Source organism: Podarcis tiliguerta (assembly GCF_965153285.1).
Source record: "Podarcis tiliguerta genome assembly, chromosome: 18".
Lineage (NCBI taxonomy): Eukaryota > Metazoa > Chordata > Lepidosauria > Squamata > Lacertidae > Podarcis > Podarcis tiliguerta.
The window spans coordinates 6,228,468-6,246,197 of NC_139551.1; the positions used below are offsets into that span (position 1 = coordinate 6,228,468).

At 48.1% G+C, this 17,730-nt stretch overlaps 1 protein-coding gene and 3 long non-coding RNA genes across 5 annotated transcripts in view; all 4 read right to left on the bottom strand.

The window, feature by feature from the left end:
* Positions 1-17,730, bottom strand: part of LOC310668693 — a 197,633-nt gene that overhangs the window by 61,938 nt on the left and 117,965 nt on the right. The gene's annotated exons all lie outside the window — the stretch shown is intronic.
* Positions 1-17,730, bottom strand: part of LOC310668645 — a 68,504-nt gene that overhangs the window by 8,516 nt on the left and 42,258 nt on the right. The gene's annotated exons all lie outside the window — the stretch shown is intronic.
* Positions 1-17,730, bottom strand: part of LOC310668671 — a 44,329-nt gene that overhangs the window by 3,023 nt on the left and 23,576 nt on the right. The gene's annotated exons all lie outside the window — the stretch shown is intronic.
* Positions 1-17,730, bottom strand: part of STAP2 (signal transducing adaptor family member 2) — a 30,479-nt gene that overhangs the window by 3,023 nt on the left and 9,726 nt on the right. The window contains exons 4-12 of one of the 2 annotated variants that reach the window (XM_083421762.1): positions 16,255-16,311; positions 14,719-14,840; positions 13,172-13,303; positions 10,989-11,058; positions 8,474-8,576; positions 6,225-6,308; positions 5,002-5,154; positions 2,695-2,730; positions 477-590 (exon numbers count right to left, since the gene is read on the bottom strand). In XM_083421762.1, the coding sequence (XP_083277888.1) occupies positions 477-590; positions 2,695-2,730; positions 5,002-5,154; positions 6,225-6,308; positions 8,474-8,576; positions 10,989-11,058; positions 13,172-13,303; positions 14,719-14,840; positions 16,255-16,311 (871 nt within the window). The remainder of the gene's footprint in view (positions 1-476; positions 591-2,694; positions 2,731-5,001; positions 5,155-6,224; positions 6,309-8,473; positions 8,577-10,988; positions 11,059-13,171; positions 13,304-14,718; positions 14,841-16,254; positions 16,312-17,730) is intronic. The other variant, XM_083421763.1, reaches the window with a different exon arrangement.

The window sequence follows — 17,730 nt, forward strand, 5'->3', positions numbered from 1 at the left end:
GAAACGAGTTTGCCCATATGGCACTAGAGTCGAACAGAAGAATCTTTACTTGCATCAGCCACTAGCCATAGCAATAAAATGAAATACAGTCATACCTTGGATCTCAAACGCCTTGGCTCTCGAACAAATTGGCTCCCAAACGATCGAAACCTGGAACTGAGTGTTCCAGTTTGCGAACAACTTGCGGAAGCCGAATGTCCGACGCGGCTTCCGATTGGCTGAAGGAGCTTCCAATCAGAAACCGTGCCTTGGTTTCCGAACATTTTGGAAGTCGAACAGACTTCCAGAACGGATTCTGTTCAGCTTCCAAAGTACGACTATAATATGTACTGAAGACAGAGGTAAAAACTTAACTATAGAAAATACATTTTGCGGGGGGCGGGCGGGTTAAAGCAATAATCAAATAATGGATCTTATTCTAATTGCCCCCGCTAAAAACCTTGCACTAAGCAGACGGATAAATGCACAAGACTCACCGGTGGAAAAACTTCTAGGTAATGACATTGCTAGGCGAGAAGGGAGCCCCTGTCCGGTTTTCCTTGGGCTGGGTCCACAGGGAGATTTGCCGGGAGTTGGTAATACTTTAAACTCTGTGAGGTGGGAAATAACAAAGGGGACGGGGGGGGGGGGGGAGAAGAAGAAGAAGAAGAAGAAGAAGAAGAAGAAGAAGGAGGAGGAGGAGGAGAAGAAGAGTTTGGATTTGATATCCCGCCTTTCACTCCCCTTCAGGAGTCTCAAAGCGGCTAACAATCTCCTTTCCCTTCCTCCCCCACAACAAACACTCTGTGAGGTGCGTGGGGCTGAGAGACTTCAAAGAAGTGTGACTGGCCCAAGGTCACCCAGCAGCTGCAGGTGGAGGAGCGGAGACACGAACCCGGTTCCCCAGATTATGTGACTACCGCTCTTAACCACTACACCACGCTGGCTCTCACAGCCTTAGTACTAGAGGTTGACAGGTTCCTTCTGTCTACAACCCAAGCGGAGGGCACAATTTATTTATTTATACATACATACATACATACATACATACATACAGTGGTACCCCGCAAGACGAATGCCTCGGAAGACGAAAAACCCGCTAGACGAAAGGGTTTTTCGTTTTCTGAGGTGCTTCGCAAGACGGATTTCCCTAAGGGCTGGCTTCGCTAGACGAAACAGCCCTGCCTCTCCTGTCATGGCGACGGTCACTGCACGCACGCACGCTCGCTTCCCCGCTCCTCCAGCTCCCTCCCACCTGACGGCCGACCTTCCGGCTGCCTCGCGCCGCTGCCCACCCCCCTCGCGCGCTCCCCTCAGAGAGCCGTTGCCGCCAGCAGCCAGCGTTGCAGCCAGAGTCGAGCTCCTGAGCCCCGCCGCCCTCCAGCAGCCGCGCGGGTGAGTCCGAGGTACCGGCTGCGGCAGCTGTCCTGCTTCTCCCCGCCCCTTCCCCACCATTGTTAGTGTTTAAATGCAGTGGTGCTTCGCAAGACGAAAAAACTCGCTCAACGAAAAAACTCGTGGAACGAATTAATTTCGTCTTGCGAGGCACCACTGTACATACATACCGTATTTTTCGCTCTATAAGACGCACCCGACCATAAGACACACCTAGTTTTAGAGGAGGAGAACAAGAAAAAATGTCCTCTCCCTCTCTGCTCAGCACCCCACCAGCAAAGCAGGAGGAGAAACAGAAGCGGCTCCGTTTCGCCTCTCGCTTCGCTGAAGGGGCGCTATGCAGAGCAGGAAAGCTCCATAAGACGCACAACATTTCCCCTTACTTTTTAGGAGGGGAAAAGTGCGTCTTATAGAGTGAAAAATACGGTACATGCCCCAGCCATTCTGGGCGGCTCCCAACAGTATATTACAGATAAAACACCAAACATTATAAACTTCCCTAAACAGGGCTGCCTTCAGATGTCTTCTAAAAGTCAGTTGTTTATGTCCTTGACATCTGATGGGAGGGCGTTCCACAGGGCGGGTGCCACCACCGAGAAGGCCCTCTACCTGGTTACCTGCAACCTCACTTCTCACAGGGAGGGAACTGCCAGAAGGCCCTCGGAGCTGGACCTCAATGTCCGGGCTGAACAATGGGGGTGGATATGCTCCTTCAGGTATACTGGGCTGTTTAGGGCTTTAAAGGTCAGCACCAACACTTTGAGTTGTGCTCGGAAACATACTGGGAACCAATGTAAGTCTTTCAAGACCAGTATTATGTGGTCCCAACGGCAGCTCCCAGTCACCAGTCTAGCTGCTACAACTGGATTAGTTGTAGTTTCCGGGTCACCTTCCAAGGTAGCCTCACGTAGAGCACATTGCAGTAGTCCACGCGGGAGATAACCAGAGCATGCACCACTCTGGTGAGACAGTCTGCGGGCAGGAAGGGTCTCATCCTGCGTACCAGATGAAGCTGGTAAACAGGAGGAGGAGTTTGGATTTGATATCCCGCTTTATCACTACCCGAAGGAGTCTCAAAGCGGCTAACATTCTCCTTTCCCTTCCTCCTCCACAACAAACACTCTGTGAGGTGAGCGGGGCTGAGAGACTTCAGAGAAGTGTGACTGGCCCAAGGTCACCCAGCAGCTGCAGGTGGAGGAGCGGGGAAGCGAACCCGGTTCCCCAGATTACGAGTCCACTGCTCTTAACCACTATACGACACTGCCCCTGCTGCCCTGGACACCTTTATTCCTAAAAGTACCACAAAGTATGTTTGCTTACCTTTGAATGGCTTGGTCTGTCTCATCTCAGCAACATCTGGGAAAAAGGGAAAGAGCGATAAAATCCAAAAGAAGTGGCTTAAGAAGGTAAGAATAGCCTGCCCTGGATTACTTCAAAGGGCTTATACTAGATGACCCAGCTCTAGAATTCCACGATTCTATGGCTAAGCAGAGGGATTCGAACTCATGTCTCCCAAGTCCTAGTCCAACACTCTAACCACTACACCACAATAAACCACCTGACCACCGGCTGGGGCTGATGGGAGTTAAGAGTCCAGGCTGCCAGGTTCTGCATCGCTGGTTTAGGGTCCTGCATATTGCAACGAACCAGCTACAAGGCAGCGCAACGTAGTGGTTAGAGCACAGGACTTTGACATTCAAGCCTTTATGCAGTCACAAACCTCGCTGGTTGAGTCTGGGTCAGTGACCCTCGCATTTTGGGGGGGTGCAATTAATTTTTATTGCATTTCGGAAATTTTAGCCAATTAACATCAAATTAATACAAATTTCAGGGTTGACTTACCGCCCTGCTTCCATGGTGCCTCTCATAGAATCATAGAATCGTAGAGTTGGAAGAGACCACAAGGGCCATCGAGTCCAACCCCCTGCCAAGCAGGAAACACCATCAGAGCACTCCTGATATATGGTTGTCAAGCCTCTGCTTAAAGACCTCCAAAGAAGGAGACTCCACCACACTCCTTGGCAGCAAATTCCACTGTCAAACAGCTCTTACTGTCAGGAAGTTCTTCCTAATGTTTAGGTGGAATCTTCTTTCTTGTAGTTTGGATCCATTGCTCCGTGTCCGCTTCTCTGGAGCAGCAGAAAACAACCTTTCTCCCTCCTCTATGTGACATCCTTTGATAGATTTGAACATGGCTATCATATCACCCCTTAACCTCCTCTTCTCCAGGCTAAACATGCCCAGCTCCCTTAGCCGTTCCTCATAAGGCATCGTTTCCAGGCCTTTGACCATTTCTTTGACCTCTCTTCCCTCCCTTCCTCTCTGCTCATTTCCTAATTCCATTTCAATACTTAAAACATTTTAGCATTATTATTTTCCCCCCTTCTTCATTTCCCAAAGGCTGTACATATTTCAGTTCTTGACACTCCCTTTCATCCTGGCCTCCCTGGCAGGCTTGTTGTGAGAGCAACACGGAGGTCCATGAAATAACTGTAGCCTTATTGGACTTTACCGATTGGTGGGGGTCTGCGTTGCTCCCGGACGGGAGGAAGGAAGTCAAATTTTATGAGGAACGGCTAAGGGAGCTGGGCATGTTTAGCCTGGAGAAGAGGAGGTTAAGGGGTGATATGATAGCCATGTTCAAATATATAAAAGGATGTCACATAGAGGAGGGAGAAAGGTTGTTTTCTGCTGCTCCAGAGAAGCGGACACGGAGCAATGGATCCAAACTACAAGAAAGAAGATTCCACCTCAACATTAGGAAGAACTTCCTGACAGTAAGAGCTGTTTGACAGTGGAATTTGCTGCCAAGGAGTGTGGCGGAGTCTCCTTCTTTGGAGGTCTTTAAGCAGAGGCTTGACAACCATATGTCAGGAGTGCTCTGATGGTGTTTCCTGCTTGGCAGGGGGTTGGACTCGATGGCCCTTGGGGTCTCTTCCAACTCTACGATTCTATGAAATGACACCGAGGGTTGGTTCAGAGAAAGAGTTCTTTGTTTCTGCTCTCCGGAGCAGCAGAAAGGCACTTGAGCGGTCAGTCCACAGCAAGTCCAAAGAAATGAGAAATTTCATGCAGTATATATATCCTCCAGGCACCCTCTTCCCCCCTTCCCCAGGAATCCAGACACGTCAGATTATACATGCAGGTTGACATCACAGATGTTCCTGCTCCGGTACGCTTAACCATAAAAGGGTTTTCCTTCCTGTACTCTTGATCATATAAGGGTATTCCTGTTCCGGCACTCTTATCTTGGAGCAAGAGGTCACCAACTCCAAGAACACACTCTGGCGCTGTTCCCGGACTAGGTCTGTGCGTCAGAGTGTGATCTTTGTGGTCAGGATGTAAGATAAGGCCCAGGCGTGCCATCCCTGTTCCACTTTGGAATGGACAAGGCCATCCATCATTACCAGCCTTCATGGACTGATAAGGGAGAGAGCTTTGAGCACTTGTTTATACAGCTGGGTTTTGGCTCAAGAGCTCAAGTTAAAGCATTTTAGAAATGCTCCCTTGGAAAAGGGAAAAGGTGGGTTTTGGGATCCGTTTCAAACTGACTGCACAGAAACCCATCCCTTCATTACCACAAAGCCTATTCAGATCCTATCTAAAGACCCGTCGACAAAGAATTACCTTCGTCGTTCACGTACGTCTGGTCTGGGGCATCTTCGGTCTCATAGACATGCTCAGGCTTGGAAGTCCGTGCAGGAATTGGGGGATGGATTGGCGGAGGGGGAAGCAAGCTTTTCGGAGACTGGGAATTCTTTCCTTCTCGGGGTGCACCTGCTGTGTGGACAGACGGACGAAATTTGGACATGCTAGGATGGAGAAGGGACGCGGGTGGCACTGTGGGTTAAACCACAGAGCCTAGGACTTGCTGATCGGAAGGTCGGCGGTTCGAATCCCCACGACGGGGTGAGCTCCCGTTGCTCGGTCCCTGCTCCTGCCCACCTAGCAGTTCGAAAGCACGCCAGTGCAAGTAGATAAATAGGTACCTCTCTGGCGGGAAGGTAAACGGCGTTTCCGTGCGCTGCTCTGGTTCGTCAGAAGCGGCTTAGTCCTTCTGGCCACATGACCCAGAAGCTATACGCCGGCTCCCTCGGCCAATAAAGCAAGATGAGCGCCTCAACCCCAGAGTTGGCCACGACTGGACCTAATGGTCAGGGGTCCCTTTACCTTTACCTTACTGGCCAGCACACTCCCATGACAGGAACCTCCACTGGGGGGGGGGCAGTGATGGGCTCCTCCTTTAAAAAAAAGAATTTTACAAATTCGTGGAGGAGAGGGCTACGCAGAGACACAGCTTTCTTCCACTTTCCTTGGCCTCCAAAAATAGGACCAGATGCTAAAGGCCATCGGTAAAGGTAAAGGATCCCTGGACGGTTAAGTCCAGTCAAAGGCAACTATGGGGTTGCGGCGCTCATCTCACTTTAAGGCCAAGGGAGCCGGCGTTTGTCCACAGACAGCTTTCCAGGTCATGTGACCAGCCGAACTAAACTGCTTGTGGCGCAACGGGACATTGTGATGGAAACCAGAGTGCACGGAAACGCCGTTTACCTTCCCGCCAGAGTGGTACCTATTTATCTACTTGCACTTTGATGTGCTTTCGAACTGCTAGGTTGGCAGGAGCAGGGACCGAGCAATGGGAGCTCACCCCGTCGCAGGGATTCGAACCGCCAACCTTCTGATCGGCAAGCCCAAGAGGCTCAGTGGTTTAGACCACAGCGCCACCCACGTCCCTATAAAGACCATAGGAAGGTTGGGTGTGGCAGCCCAAATTCCTGGCCCCCAGGGAAGAGGAACAGGGAGGTTAGCATGAGTTTAGCCACAGGATTAGTGCAAGCGAATTGTCACACCTCTTGGGGGTCGTGGCAGGATACCGGGCAAGCGCGGGGCCACCAGGGCAGTCTCTCCACTTTCTTTATCCGTCTCCACGATCTCTGCAAAACGAGAAGAAACTGCAGTTACAGATCTTGCCAAACACAGAAACAAAAGTAGAAGCTATCACTAAGTCTGTGTATTTGTCCCATGTCTGCAACGGAAACAAGCCCAGCGAAAGACCAGTTGTTCTCCTCAGCTGCTGTTGTTGCCGTAGAAAAATTTTACACATCCCTTGGGAAGACAGGCAAACTAATGCCAGTGTACTGGAAGAAGCAAAGATCACCCGTGTCGAAGCAATGATTCTTCAACATCAACTTCGTTGGACTGGTCATGTTGTGCGGATGCCTGATGATCGTCTTCCAAAGCAACTACTCTATTCCGAACTTAAAAATGGAAAGCGTAATGCTGGTGGTCAACAAAAGAGGTTTAAAGACTGTCTCAAGGAAAATCTTTAAAAATGTAGTATAAACACCAACAACTGAGGAAGACTCTCCTCCCTGGAAGACAGGGGAGTGGTTGTGGGCGGGAGCCCGAGCTCCGCCCCTAGCAGGGGGCGTTAGCTCCCTGCCTCACCCACTCACCTGGCTGGCGCCCACGCCCATCGGCAGGCACCCAACCAGGTGCCTCCGAGGGGGCGTTTACAGCAGCCTAAATGCTGCGGCGCCAGCCCCTCTTCGGCCTCACTCTCCGTCGTCCCGTCGTGAGTCACCCACCCTCCACTCCCTTTGAGCTCAGGGTCTTAGTTTTTTCCTTGGCCTTGCTATGGACCTTAGGTTGGTCGCCCTGGTTGTCCGGGGGGCCTGGTAGGAATTTTTCCATTTGGCATTAGGCTTTTGGGTTTTTTCGCCTACCTCGTAGCAATCGTCACAACTTTCGTGGTATTGGTGGGTAGGTTAGGCATTGGAATAATGTGTTGTGGTGTGTGGAAGGGCTAGGTGTGGCCATCACCTATGCCTTCAATTTCTGGGTATTCCGTTAAAGGAATCTGGCGGTCGTGTATTCTGTCCGATGCCTGCTTGGCGGGAGGCCATGGCACGACCCTCGGTGACATCAGGGGAGAGCCTATAGTTGGATTAGCATCAACAGGCTCCACCTACTGGTGAATAAACCCCCCTTGTTTTAGACATCCAATGCCTAAGCCAATACCTTTTCACTGCTGTAATCAATAAAGTTGTGGCCTTTTCTTGCCCATTAACCTTATATCATTCATTCCACATTGCAGGGGTCGGGTCCACGAACCACAAACACTGGCCTGCGAGCACTCCAGTTGGAGAACAGCCTTTACCAAAGGCGTCATGGGCTTTGAAGACACTCAAACTCACGACAAAAGGGAGAAATGTGCTAAGAGGAAGGCACACTTGGCAAATCCACACCGTGATGAACTCCCACCCAGAAACCTATGTCCCCACTGTAGAAGGATGTTGTGGATCCAGAATTGGCCTCCACAGTCACTTATGGACTCACAATTAAGACCATGTTTATGGAAGACAATCTCACTCAGCTATGTGGGATCGGAGAAGGAGAAGAAGTTTTTCAGGGCACTGGTTATATGCAGTTGGTGACATTGATTTTTTGGCCGTTTAAATTGCATTTCCTTTGCATGGAAGCGCAGAAATAATTACACATTTGACTGTTTAAATTTGCAAGTTACGTTGACCTATGTAAAACCAACGGCAACATAAAAAAATAAAGGGACCCCTGACCATTAGGTCCAGTCGTGGCCGACTCTGGGGTTGCAGCGCTCATCTCACTTTATTGGCCGAGGGAGCCGGCGTACAGCTTCCGGGTCATGTGGCCAGCATGGCTAAGCCGCTTCTGGTGAACCAGAGCAGCGCACAGAAACGCCATTTACCTTCCCGCCGGAGTGGTACCTATTTATCTACTTGCACTTTGACGTGCTTTCGAACTGCTAGGTTGGCAGGAGCAGGGACCGAGCAACGGGAGCTCAACCCGTCGCGGGGATTCGAACTGCTGACCTTCTGATCGGCAAGTCCTAGGCTCTGTGGTTTAACCCACAGCGCCACCAATGGCAACATAGATTATGTTAAATACCGGGCGGCGAACCAAAGTACGTGCAGGTCCTGCTATCTGAGCACGATGCCTTCTCAGGTATCTCTCCTTTGGCGAGCGTTCACATAACAAGTCAACAATTTCCTTTGATTCCTATGGGGAAATTTCTAACGCGTTCCGACAACGTAGAGGAGGGCTTGAGCCACGAACCTACCTAGAGTCATGGCGTAGCTCTCGTCGAGAGACAGGGGCACCAGGATGCGCTTGCTGCTGTTTACAAAAAATTCCACCACCTTGGCAAGCGAAGAGCAGCGATACTGGGGAAAGAGAAAGAGGGGGAAACCATTCACTAACATTTACCAGGGCTTGGTGAAGAGTTGGAAATTCTACCCGAAGAACACCAAGAAGTGGTGTGTGTGAATCTGTCCGTTTTCGTTTCTCTCGGTTTCTCATTTCTTCTGTCTTAAGTTCAGCTATCTGCCTTTCCATGTCAGCCTGTCAATTGCTTTTTTTTTTTAAGTCCTCAAGATAAACTCACCAGCACATTTATCTAATATGCAACGTTTCTGCACGCAGTTTCCCCTAAGCAAACCTTTTCATAAATATATATATTTCCCCTAAGATCATGCAAGTTATTTCCACAGATATATGGATCTGTTTGCATATCTATATGTGTAAAGTAAAGGTAAAGGGACCCCTGACCATTAGGTCCAGTCATGACCAACTCTGAGGTTGCGGCGCTCATCTCGCTTTATTGGCCGAGAGACACAGTGTACAGCTTCCGGGTCATGTGGCCAGCAGGACTAAGCCGCTTCTGGCAAACCAAAGCAGCGCACGGAAACACTGTTTACCTTCCCGCCGGAGTGGTACCTATTTATCTACTTGCACTTTGACGTGCTTTCGAACTCCTAAGTTGGCAGGAGCAGGGACCGAGCAACGGGAGCTCACCCCATCACGGGGATTTGAACCACCGACCTTCTGATCGGCAAGTCCTAGGCTCTGTGGTTTCACCCACAGCGCCACCCGCGTCCCATCTATATGTGTACGTTAGTCCAAATGGTGTACAAAAATGTATTCAGGGGTTCAAACTAATAGTCTGAAGAATTTTTGTGAAGTATGTATGGTTTTTTATTTGTTTGGAGGATTCATTCTTATTCATTTTTTTCCTATGATTTTTAATAAACTTTTCTGTTTTACAATTTAGAATATTCATTTAAACATCCTTAAAATATCAGCAACTTCCCTTCTTCACTGGTTCATTTTGCATATCAGAAATCCCTGCATATTTTACAAAAACTAAACCGTTCAGTATTCCACCATTGCATCCATCAAAACTTATTTACACCGTTGAATTTATCTTAATGCTGCCAACGTTTTTCAGGTGTGCACAATTTCCCCCACGTATATTCAACAAACGTTTTCCAATCTTCTCTAAACGTATGTCCTTCTTGTTCTTATTCTGTATGTTAGATCCATCAGTTTAAGACGCCAGTCTTCTTTAGCTGGGACCTCGCTCGTTTTCCAGATTATTCTTTTCTATAAGCAAATCTGCAAATTGCTCCAGAAATATGGGGAACTGAACTTTAAGATGGGGGAAATGAGAAACGGAGAGAAACAAAACTGACAAATTGTTCCATTGCATGAGCCTGCCTGTTCTTGCTTGCTCGCCTTGATACCTGGTGCCCCCTTGTCCACACAGACATTTGGGCCTGATCCTGTGCCCCTAATCTTGCAGTCTGCTGTCTCTCAAAGATTGTTATGCAACTACTAATTCAAGCCTGCCTTTCAAGGATCAAATCGTGAACTGAAATGTGAGTAAACTTCTTGTTCCTTTTAAGGAAAGACTCTTGTGTCTGTATTCTTTAAAGGTTACTGTAATGGTTCTAGGGGTTGCTCGTACGTAAGCTTGTCCCAACGTCTGGCTGGGTTGCCTGAGTGAACCTTTCCTGTCCGGGCAGCCACTAGCCCGTGACTGTCTCAATGGCTGGCAGAATCCGTCAGTGGGCGTTTCTTAAACTTCTTCCAGCAAAGAAGCTCTTTGACACCAAGTCTCCGCCTACTCTCCCTGCGTGGAAGCCTTCTGCGCAAGGAGGGCGTGGGCAGCGGAGGACCCTTCCTCTCCCCGCTGGTCCCCGGCAAGGAGTCATGGGTTCGCCTCGCCGATTCCCCCATCTGCCCCCCTTCTCCACTGGAGCTACGCTGATTCTCTCCCCCAGAAGATGGGCTGCCTCTCCCAATCCCGGGACGCTCTCTGGAATCCCTTCGGAGCTTGCTCTCTCCCTCGGACACTGATGGCAGTTCCCTGATAGAGAATTTGCTCTCTGGGGTCTCAGGCAAAGAAAGATCTTGGCCCGCCATCTGCTAACCGGTCCTTTCAACTCACGATATGTAGGATTTACCGTATTTTTCGCTCTATAAGACGCACCAGACCACAAGACGCGCCTAGTTTTTGGAGGAGGAAAACAAGAAAAAAAATATTCTGAATCTCAGAAGCCAGAACAGCAAGAGGGATCGCTGCGCAGTGAAAGCAGCAATCCCTCTTGCTGTTCTGGCTTCTGGGATAGCTGCACAGCCTGCATTCGCTCCATAAGACGCACACACGTTTCCCCTTACTTTTTAGGAGGGAAAAAGTGAGTCTTAGAGAGCAAAAAATACGGTAATCTGGAACCTTGTCCTTACAAAACATTTGCCCTGCCACCGAGTTGAATGACGGCCCCAGCACAACTCACCGGCTCTTCGACATCAATGATGTATTCTCCATCAGTCAGGTTGATTTTATAGTGCTTTATAGACACGATCCTGCACCGGATACGGGGGAAAGAGGGAAATTGAGCAATGTCTTTTTGTAAGAATCGATGTGTTTGTTTTTTTAAAAAAAGTTTTTTTATTTGCAAATTTAACAAGGAAGAAAACAAAAGCAAAAGAATGGGGGGGGGGATAAAGGAAATAAAAAGAAATTATGTAAAATTTGTAGGCTAAACCCGCCTTATATAGCAGCATGCTTCAGTCTAATAAATGCATGAAGGGTTAATGCCATAGAGTAAGCTGTCCTGACAGGCTTTGCCTATGTCATTTCCCCTTACCTTGGGAGGAAAGAGGTAACCAAGCTTTCATTCTCTGAATTGTTCCCTCCAACTGCATGGCTTTAACAAGCCTTTTCTGTTTCAGACAAGAATGTACCCTGAAACTAGCTTTTCCCTATACACTAGTTTAGCTTTCACCATTTTGTAACCAATAACTTTTTTTCTGCCTGTGCATCTTTTTCTAACTGCTGCATGGAAAAGCACATGACTCTGACCTTTGGAGCATTGGTAAGTAAACCTTTTTATAACTTACAAGCTTGTGGTCTGCTTCTGTTCTAGGGGAAGCAGAAAACTTTAGAAGAAGCACTTAAAGAGAATATTTATGGAGTTCGCTGGAAAGGGCACATTTTAAAGTTTTGCAGCCTATATTTCAATATTGCATGTTTGGCTGTGTTCAATTTTAAGCTTGCGTCTTGGCTTCCAAGGATGTTTTTCCCAACAAAATCACCATCAGTTCATATGAAGGACATTAAGGAAGGGCAAAATACATATTGATATATCGTCCAAAACTGGTTTGAGGTCCATACTGTTTCATGATTTTTGACCTGTCAATGTAACACAAATCATGATATGTGTGTGTGTGTGCTATACAAAAATCACAGTGTGGGAAAAACCATGAAGCCAGCTAATGCCTCTCTCAGTTCTTGCAGCCCCTGTTAATTCTGCCAGCTCAATTCTCCCGTGCCTCATGCAGGGGGGCAGCGAAAAAGTAGACAATAAGGAACTGGGGGTGGAGATTGAGTATATCACAATTATTCCTAGTGGTCCCCCATGACTCAGACACACAGCCCACTCAGATGAGAGGCATATAAATACAGTGGTGCCTCGCAAGACGAAAAGAATCCATTCCGCGAGTCTCTTCGTCTAGCGGTTTTTTTGTTTTGCGAAGCAACCCTATTAGCAGTTTAGCGGATTAGCGCTATTAGCGGTTTAGCGGCTATTAGCGGCTATTAAAGGCTTAAGGGGTTAGCAGATTAGCTGCTAAAAGGCTATTAGCAGCTTAGCGCCTTAGAAAAAGGGGGTGGGGAGCGAAAAAAAATCTCAAAAATCGCAAGACATTTTCGTCTTGCGAAGCAAGCCCATAGAGAAATTCGTCCTGCGAAGCGCATTGAAAAACGGAAAACCCTTTCGTCTAGCGGGTTTTCCGTCTTGCGAGGCATTCGTCTTGTGGGGCACCACTGTACAGAGTTATCTCAGTTTTCGAGCATCTCAGAAGCTGAATGTTTTGGTTTTCGAACACCAAAAACCCAGAAGTAATTGCGTTCTGTTTCCGAACGCTTTTGGGAAGCCAAACGACTTCCACTGAGGTTTTTTTTTAATTATTATTTTCGCCATAGAAACTGGACCGCCCTTTGCGCCGCGGTTTTCAAACATTTCGGAAGTCGAACGGTCTTCTGGAACGGATTACGTTTGAAAACAAAGGTACCACTGCAATAAAATCGTTGTTGTCATTGTCATTATAATATTGTGGGCCCAATATCATTGTCTTCCCTTCCAGCTGAACTTCCAGTGCTTACTGGAGACTTTGTATTGTCGGCAGGCTATTTAACTGAGTTCTGATTTTATAGTTTTAATGCATTTTTTTAGTCTTGTTTGCACTGGATCCCCACTTGGAGATGACTGCGATGATGCGATATGCAAGTTGTTGAAACAAACAAATAATTAATATAATTTTTTAAAAAGTGAACAATAATGAACACAAAACCTTTTAACGCGTTAGAAGCAGGAGGCCAGCAAGGGAGACGGCTGGATCTTCAGATGGCAAGGGACTAAAGGAGGAAACGAAGATCGCAGAATTTTCTGCAATGGATTTGCCTTGCCAAACTCACCCGTTCGCTTTCAGCCGGGTGGTCACAGAGACGCTCTTGCCATCCCCTCCTGGCCGCAGCAACATATTCCCACAGTTTTCGTTCTTCTCCAGAAGGACTTCGGCCTCCGTCCTGGAGACCTTGAAGAAACAGCTGGGGCGGAAATAAATAAAGCAGAGGTCTTTTGCAAAACGACAGCCTTGGCCCAGACAGCTTTCCTGTCTTAAACAGCCCTGCATTGTGTGTGAATAATCTTCTATTCCATTGCAAGGAGTGTTGGTGGGACTTTAAAAAACAGTTTGCCCTGTTTAAAAAGGTAAAGGGATCCCTGAACGTCAGGTCCAGTCATGGCCGACTCTGGGGTTGCGGCGCTCATCTCGCTTTATTGGCCGAGGGAGCCAGCGTACAGCTTCCGGGTCATGTGGCCAGCAGGACTAAGCCGCTTCTGGCGAACCAGAGCAGCGCACGGAAACGCCGTTTACCTTCCCGCTGGAGCGGTACCTATTTATCTACTTGCACTTTGACGTGCTTTCGAACTGCTAGGTTGGCAGGAGCTGGGACCGAGCAACAGGAGCTCACCCCGTTGAGGGGATTCGAACCGCCGACCTTCTGATCAGCAAGTCCTAGGCTCTGTGGTTTAACCCACAGCGCCACCCGCGTCCCTTTGCCCTGCTTGGTGGAGTCCAAATCAGACCAAGTGCAGCCTCAGCAAGCATCATGCTATTCTTCCTGGTTGCTAAGCAACAGCTCCACTGGTCCCCTTCTTGGCCAACAGACTGTAGCACCAGCAGAATTAACCCATAAGTTGCAAACTGAATGATCTCTGCTGTTGCACTTCCAACACATGTCGAGACACACTTTCCCAGTTACGAACGGGATCCGTTCTGGAGGCCCGGTCATAATCCGAAATCTTGGTAACCAGAGGCACCCTTCTGCGCACGCATGCGACGTGATTGAGCACTTCTGCCCATGTCCGCGGCGCGCATACATTTCCAGTTTTGCAGCATTCGCAACCCAAAAGTTACATTACCCGAAGGTAATGTAACCCAAGGGACATGGGTGGCGCTGTGGGTAAAACCTCAGCGCCTAGGACTTGCCGATCGCATGGTCGGCGGTTCGAATCCCCGCGGCGGGGTGAGCTCCCGTCATTCGGTCCCAGCTCCTGCCCACCTAGCAGTTCAAAAGCACCCTTAAGTGCAAGTAGATAAATAGGTACCGCTTTATAGCGGGAAGGTAAACGGCGTTTCCGTGTGCGGCTCTGGCTCGCCAGAGCAGCTTCGTCATGCTGGCCACGTGACCTGGAATTGTCTCCGGACAGCGCTGGCCCCCGGCCTCTTAAGCGAGATGGGCGCGCAACCCCAGAGTCGGTCACGACTGGGCCGTACGGGCAGGGGTACCTTTACCTTTACCTTTAATGTAACCCAAGGGTGCACTGTAAAAGGAAAACTGCAGGGTGGAAAATTGTAGCCCTACTAAGTTTAAAAGTCACCAGTAACACCGAGTGCATATTATTTCCCCTGGCAAAATATAAACACATCTTTGCCTCCAGGGGTTTACAGTCCACTCACTCTGGAAGCGGCTTCTCGACTCTCATGTCAGCCTTGGATCGACGTTCCTTTTCTTTCTCGAGTGCTTCAGACAACATGCAGAAGTGACCGGGGAGCAAACTCAGGGTGGTCGGGACTTTCATCTACGGGAGAACAGAGTTTGGGGTGAAAGCTGTTGCTTAAGTCACTTCAACAATGCAGATGGAGCCTGGAGATAAAAGAAATCCTGACAGCACTTTACAGTGGTACCTCGGGTTACATACGCTTCAGGTTACAGACGCTTCAGGTTACAGACTCCGCTAACCCAGAAATAGTGCTTCAGGTTAAGAACTTTGCTTCAGGATGAGAACAGAAATTGTGCTTTGGCGGCGCTGCGGCCATTAGCTAAAGTGGTGCTTCAGGTTAAGAACAGTTTCAGGTTAAGAACGGACCTCCGAAACGAATTAAGTACTTAACCCGAGGTACCACTGTACTGAACAAAAGCAGTGTGTATAATTTGAGAAGTAAACCAGCCTTGTAGCAGAGAGATTTACAGTAGGGAGACATTCAACCAAACGTTCAGAGGAAAAATTCTCTCAGAACTACTCAGCCAATCAGAGTGCATGCTACCTCAGCAAACGTGATGTCACTCTGCTTGGTTGCTCGGCAACACCCCTGCCCCGCCCCTCTCTTGGCTGTTTGACTGAAACACAAGCAGAATGAACCATTTAGTTAATGATCACTGCTGTTGCACTTCCGACATAATAAATAGTCATTTCATCTAGGACTGCAGCTAGGGAGAAGGGTTGAATCACCCCACACCGAATGAGATAATCTTCTGACGTTATTTACATGCTTGAAACCCTACATGTTAAATCCAAAAATTTCACACTGGCCTTATTTACAATTGAAAACCTCCCCTTTTGCAGGGCTAAGCTTCTTTTGACTACTGTATTTTTCGCTCTATAAGACGCACCAGACCACAAGACGCACCTAGTTTTTGGAGGCGGAAAACAAGAAAAAAAATATTCTGAATCTCAGAAGCCAGAACAGAAAGAGGGATCGCTGCGCAGTGAAAGCAGCAATCCCTCTTGCTGTTCTGGCTTCTGGGATAGCTGCGCAGCCTGCATTGGCTCCGTAAGACGCACACACATTTCCCCTTACTTTTTAGGAGGGGAAAAGTGAGTCTTATAGAGCAAAAAATATGGTTCTTCCCGTTGTCCCAAGCTAGAGACTTTGGGTTGTATTCAACTATGTTGTACTCAGAGTAGGCTCACTGAAATGCATAGCCCTAAGTCAGTCGGGCGCATTCATGTCATTATTCTGAGTAAGACTGACACAGGATGTAAAGTTTTGCGAGCCAAAACTTCCCAATTTATCCCTTAAATAGCCTCTCTGAATTGCCCCGACGTCAGTTTCTCTTCCCACATGGTGGTGGTCGGGTGCTTAAACTATCAATTGCTCCTCATAGAGCTTTGCTTCCTTTTAAAAAAACATGACTAAAAATCGCTAAAACACAAGAAGAAGAAGAAGACGGAGAAGGAGAAGGAGAAGGAGAAGAGAAAGGAATAAACTCACCTCCACAACCGTGAGAATAAAACCTTTCCATAGCTCTCGCGACTCAAGGCTTTCCATCTGAAAAGAACAATCCCAGTTTTTAAAACTTAACTTCATCATGTTAACCAATTTAATATTGTATACCAGGCTTAGACAACATGGTGCCCATCATCTTTGACAATTAAGAGATGGAAGGATCTATCCATTTTGGAGTTGTTGGTTTCTCGTTTCCCCATTCTTAAATTCAAATGGCAACGTCTCCACGGCGATCGGCAAGGTTTTTATTTAAGTATCATAGAATCATAGAATCATAGAATCATAGAAGAGTTGGAAGAGACCACAAGGGCCATCGAGTCCAACCCCCTGCCAAGCAGGAAACACCATCAGAGCACTCCTGACATATGGTTGTCAAGCCTCTGCTTAAAGACCTCCAAAGAAGGAGACTCCACCACACTCCTTGGCAGCAAATTCCACTGTCAAACAGCTCTTACTGTCAGGAAGTTCTTCCTAATGTTTAGGTGGAATCTTCTTTCTTGTAGTTTGGATCCATTGCTCCGTGTCCGCTTCTCTGGAGCAGCAGAAAACAACCTTTCTCCCTCCTCTATGTGACATCCTTTTATATATTTGAACATGGCTATCATATCCCCCCTTAACCTCCTCTTCTCCAGGCTAAACATGCCCAGCTCCCTTAGCCGTTCCTCATAAGGCATCGTTTCCAGGCCTTTGACCATTTTGGTTGCCCTCCTCTGGACACGTTGCAGTTTGTCAGTGTCCTTCTTGAACTGTGGTGCCCAGAACTGGACACAGTACTCCAGGTGAGGTCTGACCAGAGCAGAATACAGTGGCACTATAACTTCCCTTGATCTAGATGCTATACTCCTATTGATGCAGCCCAGAATTGCATTGGCTTTTTTAGCTGCCGCATCACACTGTTGGCTCATGTCAAGTTTGTGGTCAACCAAGACTCCTAGATCCTTTTCACATGTACTGCTCTCAAGCCAGGTGTCACCCATCTTGTATTTGTGCCTCTCATTTTTTTTGCCCAAGTGCAATACTTTACATTTCTCCCTGTTAAAATTCATCTTGTTTGTTTTGGCCCAGTTCTCTAATCTGTCAAGGTCGTTTTGAAGTGTGATCCTGTCCTCTGGGGTGTTAGCCACCCCTCCCAGTTTGGTGTCATCTGCAAATTTGATCAGGATGCCCTTGAGTCCATCATCCAAGTCGTTGATAAAGATGTTGAATAAGACCGGGCCCAAGACAGAACCCTGTGGCACCCCACTAGTCACTCTTCTCCAGGATGAAGAGGAACCATTGATGAGCACCCTTTGGGTCCGGTCAGTCAGCCAGTTACAAATCCACTGAGTGGTAGCATAGTCAAGACCGCATTTTACCAGCTTCTTTACAAGAATATCATGGGGCACCTTGTCAAATGCCTTGCTGAAATCAAGGTAGGCTACATCCACTGCGTTCCCTTCATCTACCAGGCTTGTAATTCTG